General features: G+C 41.5%; 1 protein-coding gene across 2 annotated transcripts in view; it reads right to left on the reverse strand.

The window, feature by feature from the left end:
- Nucleotides 1-6,305: 6,305 nt before the first annotated feature.
- Nucleotides 6,306-23,698, reverse strand: part of LOC141063211 (mitochondrial glutamate carrier 1-like) — a 43,374-nt gene continuing 25,981 nt past the window's right edge. For both annotated transcript variants that reach the window (XM_073557271.1, XM_073557272.1), the window contains 5 exons: nt 21,028-21,146; nt 20,217-20,421; nt 18,046-18,200; nt 16,621-16,696; nt 6,306-16,532 (listed from right to left, as the gene is read on the reverse strand). In XM_073557271.1, coding sequence (XP_073413372.1) covers nt 16,370-16,532; nt 16,621-16,696; nt 18,046-18,200; nt 20,217-20,421; nt 21,028-21,146 — 718 coding nt within the window. In that variant the 3' untranslated portion in view covers nt 6,306-16,369. The remainder of the gene's footprint in view (nt 16,533-16,620; nt 16,697-18,045; nt 18,201-20,216; nt 20,422-21,027; nt 21,147-23,698) is intronic.

A 23,698-nucleotide genomic window follows, 5' to 3' on the forward strand; every position in this document is an offset into this window, starting at 1 on the left:
AAAGGCGCACCTATTAGATGCACCTACTCTGGAGCTTTGCTCGTTTCTTCCCACTTGCCCTGTAGTGGTGACAAGTAGGGTAATAAGGGGTTAATGTCACCTTTCTATGTAAGGTGACATTAAGCCCGGATTAGTAATGGAGAGGGGCAATAAGACACCTATCCATTACTAATCCTAGAGTTACGCAAGGGTTAAATAAACACACACAATAAGAGCAAAGTATTTTCATCACTGAGCATGCACCGGCTGCTTCCTTTCATTCCACAGTACTTTAAAGTCAGAGCGGCTGTGTTAGCAGCGCTCCCCCTGTAAACTGTTTAACCCAAGATGGATTTATGCTGTGGGATGTGACTAAGCGCCAAACAGGTAATGTGTATTGTTGCTTTATTATTTTCACCTTTTTTACACGTGATCGATGGCGTCGCAATGGAATTAGCAGTGTAATAAAGATTTTAAAATGCTTTGCTCTTATTGTGTGTGTTTACTTAACCCTTGAGTAACTCTAGGATTAGTAGTGGAGAGGTGTCTTATTCACACCTCTCCATTACTAATCCGGGCTTAATGTCACCTTACAATAGAAAGGTGACATTACCCCCTTATTATGCCACTTACCACCTCTACAGGGCAAGTGGGAAGAACTGGGCAAAGCTCCAGAATAGGCACATCTAATAGATGCACCTCTTCTGGACAGCTGTGGGCTGCTGTTTTTAGGCTGGGGGGGGGGCAAGATCAATGGCTACTTACCAGCCTGAGAATATCAGCCCACAGCTGTCAGTTTTAGTCAGGTTGGTTGTTAAAAATAGGGGGGACCCCACGCCGTTTTTTTAAATTGTTTAAATAATTTAAAAAAAACAGCATGAGGGCCCCTCTATTATTGAGAACCTACCTTAATTGAAGCTGTTCTTCAATTGGCTACAGTTCCTGCTGTTGATATGTTTACAAAGCTTGTTTCTTTGGAAATAGAGGGTTTGAAAAAATCCAAAAATAGGATGTTTAATAATATGACTAGGGCTGAAAGGGAAGCTTTGCAGCAGTTAAAAGAATGGGATGATGTTGTCTTCAAGATGGCCGATAAAGGGGGCAACATTGTCATCTGGCCTAACGCCATGTATGAGGCCCAGGCCTATAAATTGTTAAATAATGTGTCTGAATACAAGTTGCTCACCTATAATCCCTCATATAAATTTAAAATGGAGTTGCTGGACATCTTGATTGAAGCATATGAAGACGTCATCCCTAAAAAACTGCTGGAAATTTATGAGAAATTTTGTCCCAAATTGGCGACCTTGTATCTTATTCCAAAGGTGCACAAAGATCTGCTCAATCCTCCAGGGAGACCGATTATTGCAGCTAATGATGGCCTTTGTGAAATAATTTGCGATATTGTCGATCATTTTTTGCAGCCCCTTGTGATGCAGCTGCCTTCTTTCATCAAAGACACCAATGCAGCTTTAGGCCATTTAGAGAACATTCAGCTCACTGAGGAGATGGTGCTTGTCACCGCTGACGTGGAGGCTTTGTACTCCTCCATTGGCCACTCTGACGGACTAAGAGCAGTGGAGAAATATTTGAATAACAGCAATCTCAACAGAGAAATGTCTTGTTTTATCTTGAAACTGCTAAGGTTTATTTTAACCCACAATGCGTTTACTTTTGATGGGAAAATATTTTTGCAACAAAGAGGGACGGCCATGGGGGCATCGTGTGCCCCCTCTTATGCAAACTTATTTATGGGGGCATGGGAATGGTCCATCTTTCAAGGTGAGGTGCTCTCTAATGTTGATCGGGTCCACAACTGGATCCGTTACATAGATGATATTCTTTTCATCTGGGAGGGTCCAGTTGTGGACCTTGAGGCATTTATGAGTACATTGAATGACAATGACCAGAATATTAAGTTAACTTGGAAGGAAGATCGACTTTTTGGATTTATCCACTTCAGTGCTTCCGGATGGATATTTGTCTACCACAGTTTTCCGTAAACCAACATCCACCAATTCCCTACTGCATGCGTCCTCCGCCCATCCTAAATCAACAATTCAAGGCATACCTATTGGCCAGTTTCTGCGCATAAGGAGGATCTGCTCTGAGGGCCCTCAATTTGAGGAACAATCATGTATTCTCAAAAAGCGGTTTCAAGATCGGGGATATGGCCACCGTGCCATTCAAAGGGGATATAACAGAGCTAAAAATACGCCAAGGGAATCCCTAATTCATAAAAATCAGCCATTGGTGTTGCGAGACAAGGAAGAAAAACAGGTAAGGTTTATTACCAATTATAATAGTAGGTGGTCAAAATTACGAGGAATTATTGATAAACATTGGAAAATTCTCCTTACGGATCCCATCCTTAAAAAATGTCTGCCAAACACTCCATCTTTTGTTGCAAAAAGGGCCCCCAATTTACGTGATATATTGGTCCATAGTACATACGATCCTAAAAAGAGAGAAAAATAAGAAGAACCCGGAACGTAAAGGATTTTTTCCTTGCGGGTTTTGTAAAGGATGTGCCAATATGAAAAAAGATTTACATTTCTTTAACTTTGATCAATCTAGAAAGTTTGACATTAGGGCCAATATTACTTGTTCATCTAAGGGGGTAGTGTATTACGCTGAGTGTCCCTGTGGGAAGATTTATATTGGCATGACCAGCCGTGAATTGAAGGTAAGGGTTCGTGAGCACTGTTTAGACATTGACAAGGCTAAAACTGTCACTGATATTAGTTCACTCAAGACTCTTCCGAGGCACTTCAGGAGATACCATCAATGTAATTCTAGATTGTTACTTGTAAAGGGGATTGATATAGTGACGATTTGCCCAAGAGGGGGTGATGTGTCCAAAATACTAGCCAAAAAAGAATGCCAATGGATATACAGGCTAGGGACCCTTACCCCCCCAGGGCCTAAATGAAAGCTTTGGTTTCAGCGCATATCTATAGTACCATAGGGGTTGTTTCTGTTTGGGGTGGGGGTTTCCGTTTTTCTTTTAATTTTTCAGTTTTTATGGGTGTGTTTTTAACTTTATTATTTTATTCTAGCTATTCTCATCTGTGCTCTGTGTTTTGGGTTTATCGTTGAATGGCACTTGCCTCTGGATGAATCAAGAAGAAGCCTGGGTTGAAGTCTTGCTGTTTTACATCAGCGGATGGATGGATGTTCATCATTAATTATGGAAGGATTATATTATTCTGTGCAATATTGTATTGTGCCATTGGTTTTCATTATTGGTGGGTGGCATAATTTGCAGTGGTACATTACAATTATAAATGTAATTTATTATTTTCCATCTGCCGCAAATATGGGATCATGTGATCTTTGCAATGCTTTTATTTATAATGTTATGTACAAATATATGGATATTATGATTTGCTTTAGCATATTGGTACAGCTTACATTATAATTGTACTGTCACTTTATTGAATTGGCCCTTACTATTGTATATTGGGTTTATATGGACTATGGTCCTTTGAAATGGTTAATATGAATATAGCGTGTGACTATGAATCCATCCTTTTTGGGTAGTACGCATGCTGGATACACAGGGACGTTGGAGGGTGCAAAGTGGTCTGAACATGAGTTTGGTGTGCATAATTCCACTAGGGATTGTGCAGCGCTGGGTCATGTGACCGCGATGTACTCCCCCTCCTTTGTATTACGTCCCTTGTGGTACCATGCATGCGTCACCAATACCCTTTAAAATTTAAAATTATAAGTGGCCTTTTTTCGGCATTTTTTAAGTAGATACAGCCGATCATGCCTGGTTATTATTGAGCCATTGAATTAGGTGCCATTAATGATTTTGTGGTCTTTGTCGGTATTCAGCTTATGTGCGCGCTGTGGATGTGCTACCTAGAGATGTGGGAACGTACCGCGCATGCGTTGACTATTTTCAGTATGGCTGAGGTCATACTTCTACTACGCATGCGTTGGCAGCCATTGGTGATGATGGGTGCTGTGATCGTGTTGCTTAGCGACGCAGTAATAATCTGCGCATGTGCGATTTGATCACTTCCTGTAGTGCTGAGGTCATATTCCCATTGCGCATGCGTGGGCAGTTATTCGCGATAGTGGATATAATTAAACACAGGTTTGCACAATTTTTAATTAGTATGCACACACGATACTGGTATATAAGGTAGGATATCCCCCTGCCCTGACACGCCTCCCGAAGAAGCAGTGCGAAACACGCGTCGGGGCAGAGGGATGTCCAGGCATCTCCATCGACATATTCTGGTATGGAAAAGTTTAGCCATTAACTATGTGTGTACAACTGGCCTCTGATGGGGGTTATGCTATAGGGGGCACCACAGGGCTCATGCGGTCTATTTTGTGTAGTTTGATATTCCATTGTGGGCAATTTTGGCCTCAACTGATTGCGGTTTGTTGCAATCTTATAAATTACTACAACGTTGTATCCTTGTATATGTAATTCGATACAATGACAGTGGGTTTTGTCCCTCTTGCATAACCCCCTTCTTGTGGGTGGTTATCTTTGATGCCGTAATGTGAGATTCCATGGACTGTAGTCCCTTTTCTATTTTGTGTTCCAGCACTTCTACTGTGTATATTTGTACGTCATGTTGTACTTTTATGTTCAATAAAGTTTATAAAATTTTAAAGATACATACATCATTGTGTGGGGTCAACGTTTGTTATGTTGTTACCACAAAAGTTTAAGAATTGGTTTCTGTGGTGTATATAGATTGTATTATACATTGGGCCATTTTGTGACTTAATTGAAGCTAACAGCTGAGGGCTGCAGCCCCCAGCTGTAAGTTTCGTCTGGTTGGTTCATAAACTGAAGGGGACCCCATGTCGGGTTTTCATTCATTCATTCTCTCCTGCTCGCTGTTGCCAGCAGAGCAGGAGAGAAGAATCACAGCCACGTTCAGCACCAGCCGCCGGGAATAGTGCTTACAGTAGCGCTTCTTCCCAGCGGCCGTCCATGAGCACGGAGGACAGTGTGTGAACTGTTCCTCGTGTGCATGTGTTCAGTATTTTTGCAGACTGTGCGCTCCCACGAACACTGACATGTCTCCGTGTTTTTCACACGGACCGTGTGTCCGTGAAAACACGCTGACATGTGCAGAGACACATTCATTTTAATGTGTCTACGTGTGTGAGTGTCTCCGGTACGTGAGAAAACTGTCACCACACGTACCGGAGCCACTGACGTGTGAAACTGGCCTTAATGGAATAGGTTTTAAGACAACACAGAAAGCTTATTTGAGTTAAAAACAAAACAATTGGGCCTGTTCGGTAAATCCAATATAACCAAATCTACTAAAGCAGCAAACTTTGTTTTCAACCTGCAAAAATACAAAAATTTTTTATCCGTTTTCCTGAATGACTTTTTTTTTTTTTAAGACAATAAAAGGACATACAAATTTATATATCCTTCCTTTTCGATGAAGATGGATTGGGACAGAGTGAAGGATGAATAATTTCCTGCTCACAAGTAAACTTTGAGACAAGTTACTGAAGGAATGAATGATGGTGCTTTAGAATTATGTTGTCTAGGAGTGATAATTAGGGAAGCTTGGCTTCTATGATTCTCCCCATTGTGGTGACTGACAACAGAAAAGCAATCTTCAAAGGATATAAACGAGCTATCTTATAATAGAGGTTCACAAGAAGGGGACCACAGGGAGCAGCTAGAATAGGATTCAAGTTCCTTTTGAAGAATAGAAGAGTTTTATTATAGATGGTTTCTTTTTCAGGTCTTTATGAATCACATAATCCATGGATAGTCTAACAGCTTCCAATCTAAAAAGGCACTAAGAGCAGCTACTTGGACCTTCACAATACTGGTCTTTAAACCCCTTTCCCAAGCCTGCTGGAAGGAAAAAGAACTAGGGTATGTGTGAAGAGTGAGACTTCATTTTAGAGGAGAAAAAGGCAATGGCCACCTATCTAATTAATGTTTAAAGTGGCATACCTTATACCAGGAATCTTGCTCCAGTCCCTGACGAAGCATACAGAGGTGCATGCCACTTGTAAGATGTGCCTGATTCATTGAGTTGTGTTTTCCTGTTAATGAATCAGGTGCCTCGTACAGTCATGAATTAGAAGAGCTGTGATGTCCTGCCCCAGTTCCACCCACTTTGGCGGAGCTGGGAGAAACTGCTGTGAAAATGCCAAAAGTTTCTAAATTTTGGTGCAACTGAGTTACACCTAAATTTTGCAACTTTCCAAAGCTTCTACAACAAAAAGCTTTGATGTCCTTAGTGCTCTGTATTACTGACTGTAATAAAAAGTCCTACTGAGAGCTGGAAGAGTCGGGAAGAAGTTCCACAGACGATCTCTTATCAAGCTGAGGTTGAAGGTTTATTCGGAGATACACAGCAAGACAGATACAGAATAACAGAGGAGTTGGAATATGCGGGCAAAAACAGGAATTCAGACAGGCAGAGATTTGCTAGGAGGTCTGGCGATGGTAAGGCTCTGTGCCCTGGCCATGGTGAGGCACAGTGGCATGATGGCGATGGAATGGCCCCGATCGACAGTAACAGGGGCTTCTTATACATTATCAGAACAAAGAAAGCTGCAGAGGGCGTTAACATTATAATTCTAAGGCGTTTTCATGGTAATCTACAGAAACGTGGTTTAGAAAAGAGAATATAATGACATAATACGAAGATATTAATTAACATTTCTTCAAGCAACACTAAAACCCATAAGTCATTGGTATCTATGGCTACTGTCCTAAAATCTTATCATTGTCTCCAGTCTAGGTCCCTAAATTCTTACATCCTGACATTTTAACTACTCTACTCTTCGCTACCACACTATCACATATAAGCATACTGACCATATATTTGGTAACCTGTGACCCTATTGATTGATCCAATCTTCCTCTACGCACATCGGCTGAGGTTGCTAGGAGACATGATCTCATTTTCCATCCTCCATTTAATACATTTTATCAGCTCTTTTGTAAAAGTTGAATCTTCTCTAACTTTCAACAAAATGGCTGCTAGAGACAACATGGCCGCTCAGTATATTATGACTGACCATTCTCTTACACTGACAAACATATTCTACGCTAGATTATCCAACAGAGTATATATCTGAACCATTTATTAAAAAGGCATTCTATTAAAAGTAATTTAGAATTATCAGAGGCAGGCAAAAGTAATTGGTGGATTTCTATTTTAGAAAATACTGTTACTGCAATGGACGCTTTACTGAGACTATTGTCTTTAAACTCTGTAACGCTAATGCCAGCACCCCTGCATGGTTACCCTTCCACCTTCCATGCAGGGACACCGACATTCACTGTTGCAGCTGCACAGTCACCTTGCCCTCTATGGCACGTCCTTGATTGCTTTGCACTGACTAGCAGTGGCATGCCTACTGTGCACGCTTCCCTGCTCTTAAAGGGGCAGTACATACACATTGTAAATGCTCCCACCCAATAGCTGGGAGGCAATAAAGTATAAAAGGCACCCTCCCCATTAGGGAGGTGCCTGAGCAACCCCTATAGTTTCCTGAGCAGTGAGTTCTTGCAACTGTATGTTGTCAAGTCTCTTTTCCCATGTAGTTGAAAGTTAGCCTGAACCACTGGTCCTTGTGTGGCCGGAGTCTGATCCTGAACCCCTTGGGACAAAAGCCTGAACCGGAAACTGCACCTGGTGGTCCACGTCGCCTGAAGCCACAGCAGCAGTACTTGAACCCTGAGAAGCCTCACCGGTAGTATTTGAACTCTGAGAAGCTGCAGCAGTAGCATCTGAACCTTGAAACAGTTCTGTCAGTACTCGAACCTGCACCGGCGGTATCTGAACCTTGAAACTGTTACGTGAGGACTAAAACCTGCACCTGTGTCAGCCCTTGGTAATGTTTCTGAGACTCTATTGTCAGGGCCGGTTTCAGTATTTGAACCCAGCCCTGTCTGTGACTGTGTCAGTATCCATTCTGTTGGAGCACCCAGAACCTGAGTAGTCTGAATCCTGCCTTTCATTGACTCCGAGCCCTTATCTGTATTGGAGAAGCAGCCACAGTACCGGGGACACCCTAGGTGTGGAACATGGTGGCTACCTGCAGCTCAAGGATGACTCCACCATCAGGAGCTCCAGTGAACACCACTTAGCCAGCCTCTCCTAGGTAAGCACGGCCCAATGACACAGTGGGTCCACAAACCATGTGCGGCACCTGTGGGCATGATATACTCTGCTTCCAAGCTAAAAAAAAAAAAAAAGTGTACACTGTGACAGTAAGGGCTCATACTCACTGGCGATAAAATCGGATTGCACTCTGACCCATGTTAGTGAATGGGTGACATCTCACTTGTGATTTTTTTTCTCAGCCAAAATCGGTCTGAGAAAAAAAAAAAAAAAAAAAATTGCAGCATGCTGCGATTTTCACCAATAGAAGTCAATGGGTGCGATAAAAAAACAGACCATCCGTTTTTAAAGGATACATCACCATTCTGTGGTATAGAACACTGTAAATGACTGTAGAAAAAGAGTGGCTGGGAAAAAAAACGGATGAAAAACAAGGAAAAAAAAAAAAAAAAACGCATAGAAATCATATGACACTGGCATAACACTCCACCCTTTTTTCTGGTCCAGAAATCAGACCTTTTTTTAATCGCCAATGGGTATGAGGCCTAAGGCCGGGATCACACATGTGAGAAACACAGCCGAGTTTTGCATGTTAATACCCAGCACTGGCGCCAGCACTCGGGAGCAGAGCGTGCGGCCGCATAGCAATACATGCAGCCACATGCTCCGTTCCTGAGCACTGGCGGTAGTGCTGGGTATTAACATGCGAGACTCGGCCGTATTCCTCGCATGTGTGATCCCGGCCTAAATCAGAGTATACAGCTATAAAATACACCTCAATATTTTGGCATGAGATTAAGCTCTTCCAACCAGACCTGTAAGGTTGTAGCTGTGCAAGCTGCTACAGTGCTATGCCATAAAATTGTTTGCTCTTGATATGAGAAAACCAGTAAAGCTAATCTGATCAAAGAGGGGAGAGGTGAAAAAAACAAAATGGATTCTCCATCTTCTCAATTCTGGCAGTCCATGAAAATTAGACGCACTAAGAAATCGGACATTTTTCTGATTTTTTTTTTTTTTTCCAGCAGACTACTCAGTTCGAAGAAAACACAAAAGCAAAAAAAAAAAAAAAAGAAGATGCGCACAACGCTATAGAATATCATAGGTATGAGTGTTATCAGTGAAGACCACGAATAGAACTCATACGAGAAAAATCAGCATATGCACGAGCCCGTAAACTCATTAGATCTCTTGGAAAAAAAAAAAAGGGTTTTTTGTCTGTTAGGTTTTTAAAAAACTTATCTTCAAACATCTTCATATAGGAAAGAGGATTTTTACACAGACATTCTCATTGAGGGGGCATAAATTCTCAAATCTTTTTCCCAATGGATGGAATAATTCTTTCAGAAGAAATACTTTTTGTTAAATGTACTCGCGAATTATATTACAGAGTACTAGCTTTGAATTTACAATCTGAACAGCTTTGGAATGACTATATATGAGATAGATATAACTGGAGTTTGAGATGGCCAAGAGTAGCTGGACATCAACGATAAAGCTTTTGAAAAAAGCAGGTTAAAAAAAAAAAAAAAAGCACTAAGGAAACAAGGAGGCATTGTTAAGATATTGACATCTTGCTTCTGTCGGCACCTCTGCCCCAGTACCTAAAAGATTCTCTTATATAATGGGAAATACCAGTCTGCGCTGCAAGACATATGGTGACGGGACCCTTCAGAGTGTCTATAGAGCACTACAAGCTTGAAGCTGCCTTATCTACTAGATAGCGGTGGTATCTGTTAGTCAGTGTTCCCCAACTCCAGTCCTCAGGAGCCACCAACAGGTCATGTTTTCAGGATTTCCCTTAAAATTGCACAGAGATCTGCTCACCTGCACGGGCAATAATTCCACCACCTGGGTGATACTAAGGAAATCCTTACAACCTGACCTGTTGGTGGCTCTTGAGGACTGTAGTTGGCAAACACTGCCCTACGCTATTTCACTCAGTGCTTGGCAGTGTGCTTGATGCTGTAAGGCTTCCATGCAGATGCTTGGCTATGGAAAACCACGCTAAATTGGTGCAGATTTTGTGCAGATATTAATGCCACAGGAAGTCTGCAGCTCTACAATTATGCCAGAGAGTTGACGATTTTTATGCAACCCTGCTTTGTAACATTACATTGCCAACCACTTCATGCTTGAGTTTCTATGGCTCCTAAACAGTTCTACTTTTCAATTATACCACAAACATATATTCGAGGAATATTCATGAGAAGAAATATAGAAAGACCACCAATGGCCTATGAAGTGGGCTGCTTTTTTTTTTTTTAAATCACTTTTTTAAAAAACAAAACAATGTCTTTCTACATCAGTTACTGTATGTATGGAGATATTCTCCACTAGAAATATTGCAGACTATATCCACACATATGGCAGAGAATGGTATATCAGATTCCATTGTGGCTCAAGAATATGGACTTGGACCTGCACAGAAACCAAGAGCCACTTGCAGGAGACTGTGCAGCAGCACATGGACCTGTACAGAAACCTAGAGCCGCTTGCAGGAGACTGTGCAGCAGCACATGGACCTGTACAGAAACCTAGAGCCGCTTGCAGGAGTGTTATGATTGAGTGACCGTAGGAGGCAAAAATAGAAACGCTAGCTAAGTCCAGAAAACCAGAGAGGTTGGCAGCTATCGGATTGCAGAACCCTGAACCTATCAGCACAACTAGCAGTAGCCGTGGGGGGCTCCTACGATGCCCTAGGCCCCTCGATCACAGCTGGAGGGCTAAATAGCCTAAAGACAGAAAAGGGAAATCTAAACTGCCCCAGAGCAGACCCCAAAGCAAAAGGCAGCCCCCCACATATAATGACGGTGAAGCAAGAAGAAAGAACAAAACACAGACAGATAGACTGAGCAAAGACGGGGCCCAAGCTTAACTAGATAGGAAAGGACAGGAAGGCTGCTGTCTGCAATCCGTGAAAAACCCTATGAAAATAAGAGCCAACAAACTGACAGTGAAAAAGGCCCTGAAGACGCTAGGCTTCAAAAAGGCTATGTCAGTACTCAGGAATATTCTGAAGACAGAGCAAAAAGGCAAAAAGAGATTCCGCTCACCCCAGCAGGGAATGGCAGAATCCAGAAAAGCAAGGCAAAAAACAAAACACCAATGCTAAAAGGCAAAGCAGAAAACTTCTCTTTAGAGGAGCAGGAATCAGACTGGTATCCTAGAAGTCCACAGAGAAATCACCCGCAGGGCAGAAGGGCGTCGGCAGCCTTATATCCAGTCAGTAACTCCACTCAGCCAGTCATCAAAATCAGGCCCAGGTGTTTGACAATCAGGCTCACTACCTTTCTTTACCAGAAGAGGGAGTTCCTCGGGCCTCAGTAGTGAAGGGGAAAATGAACTCACAACACAGGAGACTGTGCAGCAGTACATGGACCTGCACAGAAACCCAGAATCGCTTGCAGGAGACTGTGCAGCAGCACATGGTCTCCAAAAGGTCTTGACCTTTTCATACCTTCATGTTCTAATGTGTGAAGTACCCTACCAAAAATGGATGTATAACAAGTTTTAGAAAAGACAGCCTGTAAAATATTATGTTTAAAAAGTAAGACAAGGATTGCTCATCAAAAAGGGGAATTTACTAGATCATTTGTTTATAAGGTAAATAGAAATAACTACAGTATATCTCACATTTACATAAGGCAAGATGACAATAGCCTCACAATGTAGATTAAAATAACCAATAATTTTCCAAAAGCAATGGTCATTGTTCTTGGCAATCATTTCAAGCAAACCGTAAATGTGAACGAAGAGCGACTTCTCCCTTTATACAAAACAGCCATGCTAAGCTAAAACACTGAAAAATATATACAGAAATGTATTATACCATGACCATGTATTCTGTTGCTACTCCGTGACTTGTTCAGACTCTTAATGATAGCGTTTGGCACCTAAATTGTGGTTACAAGAATGTTTATAAGACCAGAGAAGCTTTATCATGTAGTAAACGCTCTGATTTTATTTCTCACATCAGAAATTTTGCATTTAGAAGGTCGTTAAATATTCCACTGACCAACACATACATAAACTAACATGGTGCTTAAGGGTTCACAAATGCTTTGTAGCCAGGTGGAGCATTTTAGAGGATGCAGCCATACATGAAGTTATGCAAGGAATCTCAAGGATTTCCAAGTATAAACAAGAAAATAAGTTCTTGGGTCCAGAAAAACATCATAAAGGGCACATTATTACATATTGGTCAAGCAGTGAGAACTAATGAGAACTTACAATGAATTCAGTTAATCTGACATAGTATGGATCCCCCAGAAGGGCACCAGTTATTTGCAATGTAAAAAGCATTGTACATTTGACTCATCTGGACTCTCATAGGTAAACCAGAATTTTATGAGTGACCTGAACTAGGCAATTAGACCAGCAGCAAGATGTCGTATGTATTTTGCATTTTCCAATAATACAGTACCCTACATAACAAGGGCAAAGACTATGCATATCCTTTTCATACAAAAATGATGAAAGACAAAGTGAAGATCAGATGTAAAAATGGACTTGTGCAAAACATACCGCACTTTGCAGATTAAATGAATAGACATGAGTGCAATGCTCCGAGTACCATATCAGTTACATATACTGGTCTACTTCTATAAGCCAAGGTGATGGGCGACACCGCCATAACACAACTCAATACAGGGCAACATTTAGCAACAACCATGGGATTGAATGCGTCATGTAAAAAGATCTTGTGAAAGGCCTTCTGGTTTTCACATGAATGGATAGAATCATGATTTTAGCAACAAAACAAAACTGCTCCACTATGGCGGTATCAATCATCAAACCCAATGTACAATACAAAATATATGGAACAGAAAACCCCCTTAAAAAAAAACCAAAGCATACATATACATTAGATAGATAGTAAATATGTATGAGTGGGCACCATGTCAAAATAAGTCGGGATCACCTATTGCATATCAATAGTAAACATGGCAACAAAGCAAGGAAAGTATATGCACACAAAAGAGTTATCACCAAAAATAAAGATTTCTTTATTAGAGAACACAAACAATTTAAAAGCATTTAAAATAGTACACAATATGGACTGAAAAAAAAAATCAAGATCCATAATAAAAAAAAAAAAAAAAAAGTATAATACTCGAGGACCCGTTAGCCAAATAAATGACAGTCAAGAGTATCAAGCAATATCCCTGGAATAAAGGGCATCAATCTGTAACACTTATCAGACAGAGGGCTATGTCCTATTTAACATATATAAGTGGACCCGTTAAGCTGGACTGTTCTGAGTATCTTGTTTCTATATCCTTGGTTTTCTTTATAATGTTCCCATGGTTTTTCATTTTACCATACCACTGGTGATTATGCACATTTTGGTGCTGATATTGTACAGATTGCTTTGCTCTCACTGTGGCATGGTGCAGCTATTGTGCTGACAGCATTTATATATGGTAAATAGGGCATATTCCTGTCTGATAAGTGTTACACATTGATACTCTGTCATTTATAAGGCTAACGGGTCCCCGAGTATTAGGGTTCTTTTACACTTGCCGTGTTTTTGCGGCCCCAATAGATTTCTATGGGGCTGCAAAAACGGCCCGCAAAAATTCATCGGAGAGCCATATATACTGCCATGAAAAAATATCGAGCTTGCTCGATATTTTTCACGGCCACAATAGATTTCAATGGTACCGCAAAAATAATGGTAGCTTGTTTTGCGGTACACCGTATTTGCAGATCGCCATATTTTTTCACACCCATTTGTTAAAACAGGGAAAACCGGCGATCCGAGAAGGTTTTTTGGGGCCCGTTTTTGCGGGAGACCGTAAAAATCATGGCAATACAGCCCGCAAAAAAAAAAAAAAAAAACACGAGTTGTGGACTATTTTAAGTGCTTTTAATAATAATATTTATTTTTATATAGCGCTAACATATTCCGCAGCGCTTTACAGTTTGCACACATTATCATCACTGTCCCCGATGGGGTTCACAATCTAGATTCCCTAGAATGTGGGAGGAAACCGGAGTGTCTGGAGGAAACCCACACAAACACGGGGAGAACATACAAACTCCTTGCAGATGTTGTCCTTGGTGGGGGATTCGAACCCAGGACTCCAGCGCTGCAAGGCTGCAGTGCTAACCACTGAGCCACCGTGCTGCCCCTAATCTCTAATAAAAAAAAATTGTTTATTTTTGGCGATCCTTGTTTTGTGTGCATATACTTCCCATTGCTGCGATGGATAGATATCAAAAAAAAAAAAAAAACCACACAGGAACAGCACGCCGTTTTTAGGTTTGCTTTTTGAATCGAACAGTCGCACCCATGGGCTAAATAAGACAGCTCTAATTCACTCTAAAGACGGTGTGCTGTTCCTGTTTTTTGGATTCCTGCATTTCAAGGTTTGGTGTTTGCCTGTGGGAGCTTTGCATCCAGACTCTATTGTCTTTTTATTGTGCTGCTCTAATTTTCCTTTTCATAGATAGATATACATCTAAGGCTAGCTTCACATTAGCGTTTACGGCCGCAGCTAAGCCCCGCCTACGGACGCATGACGCTGCATGCGTCCCCCATCTTTAGCACTGGGGACGCAGGCATGCTTTTGGCGGCGCATGTGTCCTTTTGACGCTGCGCCGAGCGCACCAAATTGCAACCTGTTGCGTTTGGTGCTGGTCGGCACAGCGTCAAAAGGACACATGCGCCGCCAAACGCATACCTGCGCATGGCCTGCGTCCCCAGTGCTAAAGATAGGGGACGCAGGACGCATGCAGTGTCATGACTCCGTAGGCGGAGCTACCGGTGGAGGCGCAGCAGGGGGCGGGGCTGAGCTGCGGCCGTAAACGCTAATGTGAAACTAGCCCAACACATCTAATTGTTGCAGCACGATGCCAGCGTTGTGAAACTGTCAGTCAGGGAGCCCCCTGTTAAAAAGAATAAACTGCAAGTATGCCAAAACTACAGCATACGCTACTGTCATAACTTGGACAGGTTCTCCAAGTTTTCTGGTTGAGATTCACAGCTTCAAAAATGGTTTTAGGACTTTGGTTGTTAAGGATTCAGGGAAAACAAATAAACAGGGTGCCATTTTTATGTCCCCTCCAGAAAACAGTGCCACTCTATTCGATGGGCTGTGTCTAGTATACCAAAGTCCAGTTTACGGACAAGAGTGGTGTGGCCCTGGAACAAGCGCATCTGGTCAGAGCTATTAAAAAGACTGTTTCATCAGAGCTCCTGGAAGCTCCAAGAAAACATCTGATTTTGCTTCAATCTATTAAAAAAAAACTATGGTGTAGTGCTGTTTCAACGGCCAGTTCATGCTCCTTTAGTAGTTTCAACTGCTGCTCAACTACATCTGTACACTATATTCAGTTCTGTGCACAGTACAGCACCTTCCCTACCTGAGCTTCCCTGCTGCCCATACTCCTGCTCAGACAGGGAAATTCTCATTCTTTGTTTGAAGATTCTCCAGTCTATAGTACAGTCAGAGAATTGACAAGCCCATCGTCTCAAATTTGCCAGAAGTGTATTAATTCAGCAATCAGTTCCATTGGCTGGTGAACCACAAACAAAAATAAACTCTACTAATAACGATTGTGTCTGAGTGTTCTGAAACACTTCCCCCACACAGAAATATATACAAAGCAATTACGAAACAAACCGTAACACTTTTCCGGTAGCTGCACAGAAGAAAATTCAAGTTTTGAGAATACATATGTGTACCAGACGTTGCACAGGATGGTATTGGTCCAGTGAACCATTTGTATCATTCAGTTCCATGGACTACAAAATTATCTTTTCCAAAAAGCTATTCAATAAAAAAACAAACAAACAAAAAAAAAAAAAAAAAAAAAAAAGTCTTGGGTTTCACGTACAAACATCCAGACCCATATCACCCAGAATAGACTACACATACAAATCTTGGAGATGTCCAAGCAAACTGTACTTGTAGCTATCGATAGTGACCTCTTAGGAAAACCCTCGTAGACTTGCAGTGTCAATCTCATTTTTTCTTTTAACATACAAGAATGACCCTCTGATGTGAGAATAGGGAATGCATAGTAACAGACAACTCCCTACGTACCCATCTACTTGGTTGCATCAATGCAGTAAACAAGTGCTATTTCACTTTAGTAAAATACAGACATATAAACATTTGGGGTTAGGGGGGGGGGGGTGAAGTAAAAGTGCTGTAAAATAAAAATGGGGGAAGAGGTTATTTAAAAATAGATTCCTCCAGCTTCATATAAAACAAAGTTAATTATATCCCAAATTGACGGTGAAAACGCAATCTTTGTGTGGTCATTTTTCTTCCAAGTCTTGTGGAATGCTGGAATTACGGAGATGATAGGCGGCTGAACTGAGCAAACTCCACAACTGCTTCTCCCACTCCGAGGAAGTAGACAACTTGAGCTATACCAAAAAGGGGTGCAATAACTAATGCCCGGCAACCAGATCCCTTCAGAAAGGCAGATGGGCCCTCTTTTATCCAGATTTTCCTGCAAGTTAATAAAAAGATACAAGATTAGGAGAGGTACAAGCGTAGGTGAATAGTAAATTATAGAAAGGACAACACAATCTCCTTACCGGACACAGTCTATTATTCCATTGTACGCCTCTTCGTTGGCTCCTTTGTTCAATGATTGAAGACGAGTCTTTATCACTGAAAAGCAAAATTAGACCATTGAGGCTTAACAAGGAAAACATTTACCGGATATACTCGTGTATAAGCCGACCCGAGTATAAGCTGACCCCCCTAAATTTGCCACAAAAAACTGGGAAAACTTATTTACTCGCGTATAAGCCTAGGGTGGAAAATGCAGCAGCTACTGGTAAATTTCAAATATAAAAATAGATACCAATAAAAAAGTAAAATTAATTGAGACATCAGTAGGTTAAATGTTTTTGAATATCCATATTGAATCAGGAGCCCCATATAATGCTTCATACAGTTCATGATGGCCCCATAAGATACTCCATACAAAATACGCCCCATATAATGCTGCACAAAGGTTAATAATGACCCCATAAGAGGCTCCATAGAATATGCCCCATATAGGTTATGGCTCCATAAGATGCCCCATAGATTAGGCCCCATAAAAAATGCTCCACAGATTATGCCCCATATGTTGCCCCATAAGATGCTCCATAGATAATGCCCGCTTAAAATGCTCCTTAGATTATGCCCCATAGATTATGCCCCCATAAAATGCTCCATAGATTATACCCCATATGCTGCCCCATAAAATGCTCCATAGATTATCCCCCCTTAAAATGCTCCATAGAATAGGCCCCATATGCTGTCGCTGCTGCAGCAAATAAAGAAAAAAAAAAAATGACTCACCTGTCCGTCGCCAGGGGCCAGGTGTAGGGTCCTGAGCAGGCGTGAACACCGGCGCGCTATGGGGGACAGGTGCCGGTGTCACCGCTGGCTCAGGGCCCCGGAACCTGCGATATTGACTTGTCCCCAGTCCATCTGCTTGGTCCTCGGTCAGTGACTGTTCAGGCAGCAGAGGGCACGAACCAAGTCATCGCGCCGTCTGCTGCCTGAACATCACTGACAGGACGCGGCAGACAGCAGCACGCAGCGGTGGACCGGGGACAGGTGAATATTGCATATACTTACCTCCTCCTGGCGCAGTCTCTGCAGTGAAACCCCCCCCACGGTCTCCCTTCCTTCAGCGATCACGTGGTACCGCTCATTAAAGTCATGAATATGCGCATATTCATGACTTTAATGAGCGGTACCACATGACCGCTGAAGGAAGGGGTCTGAGACCGTAGGAGAAGCAGGGTGCTGCAGAGACGTGTCAGGGGGGGCGAGTATGATCTGACACCCTTGCTCCCCCTCCCACCCCGGTATATGACTCGCGTATAAGCCGAGAGGGGGACTTTCAGCCCAAAAAAATGGGCTGAAAATCTCGGCTTATACGCAAGTATATACGGTATGTGTCAAGTGTGGCTCGGTGAAGACATACTATAGTAAAAATAGATAAATGTGTGAGATCTTACCATCACAAGGATTGACAGCCACAGCTGCCATGGAGCCGGCAACACAGCCTGCAAAGAACGAGTGAAGAAAAGGCGCTTTCCCATCAGGAGAGGACATTCCCAGCTTATTAATGTTGGAGAATAATGGAAAATAGATGACTGAAAATGGAACATCCCTGCAAGAGAACAGGAAAACACAAGATTAGCAGCAATCTGATGTAATTCAGAGGCAAAATTAGGTGCAGAAAACACAGTATAAGCCGTAAATACCTCTGCGATCTAAATAAACCACACAATATACTTTACACAACAAGGAGAACTACAAGAAAACAACAAAAGTGGTTCTGTCATTTTTGTTCATTTTTTTGCCAAAAAAGATATATTATATTCATGAATATAGATTAAACAAGTCTGTCCAAACGCGTATGTGTGTTACAATGCTCAGCACAAATGAGTACACCCCCTTTGAAAGTAAGATTTTAATATCTCACTGAATATAAAAACAATTTGCAGAATTTTGACAAGCTCGTTTTATTGAACATTTAACCCATAACATGAAAACTTTCATTACAAAATCTTCAGTTTTACTCACATTTGTTGATGCAAAAAGGAATACACCTCAAATAAAAAAAACTATGCTAGTTTGTATGACTTCCAAGATTTTTAAGAATAGCACCAAGTCTTCTACATGGAATCAACAAGTTGGTGAAATATTGCATGATCTATCTTTTTCCATTCATGCAAGACCCCTTTCAGGGCCTGAATGGTGGATGGAGAGTAATGCTGAACTTGTCTCTTCAGAACTCCCCATAGTAGTTTGGTTGGGTTAAGATCAGGAGACATACTAGGCCACTTATTCACTTTCACCCCATATTCATTGCATGCCTACAAGATTTGGTTAAATATCAACAGGGGAAAGGAATTAACTCAGTGCTCACCAGAGTATCACAGGACCACGGGTGCCAGGTTCAATGTGGCTGGAATCCACTTGTAAATGTAGGCAAAGAGAAAAACCAGCACCAGGTGATTTCCATAAAAATTCAAATTTTGTTTTTTTTAATTTAATCCATAGCTTGTAAAAAGTTAAAAACATACGTGTCATTAAATGTCAAGGGGAAAAGTTTCACATTTTACAAGCTATGGATTAAATAAAAAAGACAAAATTTGAATTTTTATGGAAATCACTGGGTGCTGGTTTTTTCCTCTTTGCCTACAAGATTTGGTGTTGCCCTTAAAAATCATTGAGGTTATACAAAATTCTAGATTTAGTAGTTTTTTTATGTAGGGTGTATTCATTTTACATCAACCAATATGAGTAAAGTTGAAAACTTTGCAATGAAAGTTTTACTACCTGAACTGAATCCTGAACCCGGCCCCAGTTCAAGTGAATGGACAGCACGTGAGTCAGTGGCTGCGAGTGTCACCTGCTTTATCTTGGCTGGTTATCAAAAATAAGGGGACCCCACCCTTTTTTTTTTTTTTTTAAACTAAGGAAAAAAAAAAAAAAACACGGCATGGGGGAACCCTCTATTTTGATAACCAGCCAAGATAAAGCAAAAAGCAGACAGCCGAGGGCTGCAGCCCACAGCTGTCTGCTTAACCTGTGCTTGGTATCAAAAATAGAGGTGACCCCATGTCTTTTTATTTTTTTTTAATATACTGCGCAGGCTAATCATAGTCATGCCAAAATTTGGCATAGCTGTTAATGGGCAGAAAGTACCCACACCAGAAAAGCTTGTTGATTGGCTGCGCTGCATTCTGTCAACAAGTTTTATTAGGGATGCTGAACCCGAACAGTAACATGGACTTCCAGGAGAAGGTGTCACTAGATGTTAGGTACAGACCACGAACTTTACTGTTCGATTCACCGATCACTAATTACAAACTCTCTCATACCTTGGCATAACACTCCAAATATAGTGATCGTATGCCTCCCTCATACAATGGGACTTGCTGCCCTGACTGATTAGACGCCAACATATCAGGGAAGTTTTCAAAATCAACATGAAAGTTCACCTGTTCAGAAAAGCCTGCAATTATCCTGCTGCCGCTCACTAAACTACCATAAGAAATGCTTCTTTCCTCATCTTCTTCCTCCCTAGTTATATATAATTTTATTTCCTTTTTCACTTTCTGTAACTTCAAGCATGTCAAGCAACAAGAACTAGAAATAGGATCTTTAAAATGCATACCTCAATAACGTTGCCCCCAGACCTTTATAAAGGCCTTTTATACCCTGTGTTGTGAGAAGTTCGGAAGCAATCTGCGTAGCAGATAACTTTTGTGTCACTAGCATTGGCCCAACATTATAAGCCCTTGAGAGCACAGGAATGGTATTCAAATGCTTTGCACCCTGAGTAAGGCTTTGTATCCCAGTACCAGTCTTCTGGCAAGATGCTGAAATAAAAAAATAAATAAATATCAATAGATGGGAGGTGGAGCAATGAACAACACTAATGATGAGCGAGTGTGCTCGTTACTCGAGTTTTCCAAGCATGCTGGGGTGTTATCCGGGTATCTTGGGCGTGATCGTAAATTATGTCCGTGACCCCCCCCCGCAGCTGAATGATTTGCGGCTTTTAGACAGCCTGAATACATGCAGTGATTGCCTGTTTGTTAGGGAATCCCCTCATGTATTCAGGCTGTCTAGCAGCCGCAAATCATTCAGCTGCGGGGACTCAGACATAATTTACGAGCACACCCAAGATACTCGGAGAACACCCGAGCATGCTCTGAAAACTCGAGTAACGAGCACACTCCCTCATGACTAAATAACACCATTAAAGAAACAAACCTCTCACATGGATATACATTTGCTATGGCTGGGGGCTGGCTATAGGGGACCGCACATATAACAGGAGCTCTTTTAATCTTTTAGTCATGCACTGCACCTAGCTTCCTGCATAAGGCATAACCAAAGGTTTTGCCAGAAGTATTTTTTTTTTAACCTTTCTGATGTCCTTATTGAATACAAACTAATCATGTAGTGAGGAGCATAGATACCTAGCCGTCCTGCATCCTGCAGTTGAATCTTCAGCATTTCCATAGGAGTGGTTATAATAACCTGACAGGTCCCAGCACCACATCCTGCTAACATTTCTTTTACCAGTGTGAGCTTCTTGCTATAAAAAAAAAAAAAAAAAAAAAAAAAAAAAGGATTATGTAAACCAGTTAAAAAAGACAAGTCCATCCAACGTGTAATTTTATCAGTGCTCTAAAAAGGTGTCAGATAAATTATTCACGGGGATACCATTTCTATTCTGGGAGGGAAATGTCCAAAGACATTTAACAGATGGAGAGCGCGTTCAATTTCCCAGAGTGGAGAACTCTGAATATACGTTACAGGCCAGTTTGATTTCAGACTTAAAGAGGCCGTCTACTACTTTTACATTGATGACCTATCCTTCAAATCAATAGGATATGCAGTACCCTGGAGCAGCCACAATCAGAAGACGGCCAGCTCCGCAAGCGAGTGCTTTCGGCAGGCAGCTGCCACCAAGACAGCTGATTGGTGGGGAGTGCTGGGTGTCGGACCCCGGTTGATCATACACTGATGATCTATCCTAAGGATAGGCTATTTATGTAAAAGTAGTGGACAACCTCTTTAAAGGAAAAAAATAAAATTAAATAAAAACCTCCAAGCATTCAGGTGCTTCTCACAAAATTAGAATATCAACAAAAAGTTAATTTATTTCAGGCGATCAGCCTGTGGCACTGCTGGTGTTATGGAAGCCCGGGTTGCTTTGATAGCAGTCTTCAGCTCGTCTGCATTGTTGGGTCTGGTGTCTCATCTTCCTCTTGACACAGTTGTGTTCAAAGTTTACATACCGCAGCAGAATTTTTGCTTTCTTGGCCTTTTTTCAGAGAATATGAATGATAACACCAAAGCTTTTTCTCCACTCCTGGTTATTGGTTGGGTGAAGCCATTTCAAACTACTGTGTTTTCTCTTTTTAAATAATGACAACCCAAAACATCCAAATGACCCTGATCAAAAGTTTACATACCTCATTTCTTAATACCGTGTATTGCCCCCTCTAACATCAATGACAGCTTGAAGTCTTTTGTGGTAGTTGTGGATGAGGTTCTTTATTATCTCAGATGGTAAAGCTGCCCACTCTTCTTGGCAAAAGCCTCCAGTTCCCGTAAATTCCTGGGCTGTCTCAAACTGCATGCTTGAGATCTCCCCAGAGTGGCTTAATGATATTGAGGTCAGGAGACTGAGATGGCCACTCCAGAACCTTCACTTTCTTCTGCTGTAGCCAATGACAGGTCAAGTTGGCATTATGTTTTGGATCATTGTCATGTTGGAATGTCCAAGTATGTCCCATGTGCAGCAGTATTTGAGGATAACATGCTGAATTCATCTTTCCTTTAACTTTGACCAAGTTTCCTGTGCCTTTGTAGCTCACACATCCCCCAAACATCAGAAATCCATCTCCGTGCTTTACAGTAGGAATGGTGTTCCTTTGATCATAGGTCTTGTTGACCTCTCTCCAAATGTAATGTTTATGGTTGTGGCCAAAAAGTTAAATTTTAGTTTCATCACTACAAATTACCTTTTCCAGAAGTTTTGAGGCTTTTCTCTGTGCCGTTTTGCATATGGTAGTCAAGATACTTTGTGGCATTTGCGCAGTAATGGCTTTCTTCTGGTGACTTGACCATGCAGCCCATTTTTCTTCAAGTGCCTCCTTATTGTGCATCTTGAAACAACCAAACCACTAGTTTTCAGAGAGTCCAGTATTTCAACTGATGTTATTTGTGGGTTTTTCTTTGCATCCCGAACAATTTTCTTGCCAGTTGCGGACAAAATTTTTGTTGGTCTACCTGCCCGTGGTTTTGTTTTTACATAGGCCCTGATTTTCCATTTGTTAATCACAGTTTGAATGCTGCTGACTGGCTATATTGGATATATTTTTTATCCCTTTACTGTTTAATACAGTTCAACTACCTTTTCCCGTACACCCGTTGACAATTCTTTTGCTTTCCCCATGACTCACAATCCAGAAATGTCAGTGGCTGGATGAAAGATGCAAGAGTCTGTCTGGATCCCAGAAACTCACTCAACTTTTATGCACACACACACACACTGATTACAAGTAAACAGGTCACAGGTGAGGATGTTACCTTTAGTAGCCAGTCAAAGCCATTTGTGTCAACTTCTGTGCATGTTATCAGGCCAAAATTACCAGGGTATGTACACTTTTGACCAGCGACATTTGGATGTTTTGAGTGGTCATTATGATTTAAAAAGAGAAAACACAGTAGTTTGACAATAAATGGCTTCACCAAACCAATAACCATGAGTGGAGAAAAAGTTTTGGTGTTATCATTCATATGCTCTGTAAAAAGGCCAAGAAAGCAAAAGTTTTGCCGGGGTATGTAAACTTTTGAGCACAACTGTACCCCATAGATTCTCTACTGGGTTAAGGTCAGGCGAGTTTGATGGCCAATCAAGCACAGTGATACTGTTGCTTTTAAACCATGTATTGGTACTTTTGGCAGTGTGGACAGGTGCCAAGTCCTGCTGGAGAATAAAATTTCCATCTCCAAAAAACTTGTCGGCAGAGGGAAGCATGAAGAGCTCTAAAATTTACTGATAGACGGCTGAGTTGACTTTGGTTTTTTATAAAACACAGTGGACCTACACTAAGCAGATGACATGGCTTCCCAAAC

This window comes from Dendrobates tinctorius, unplaced genomic scaffold, assembly GCF_039654945.1.
Source record: "Dendrobates tinctorius isolate UK_male_01 unplaced genomic scaffold, ASM3965494v1 ptg000246l, whole genome shotgun sequence".
Taxonomy (NCBI): domain Eukaryota; kingdom Metazoa; phylum Chordata; class Amphibia; order Anura; family Dendrobatidae; genus Dendrobates; species Dendrobates tinctorius.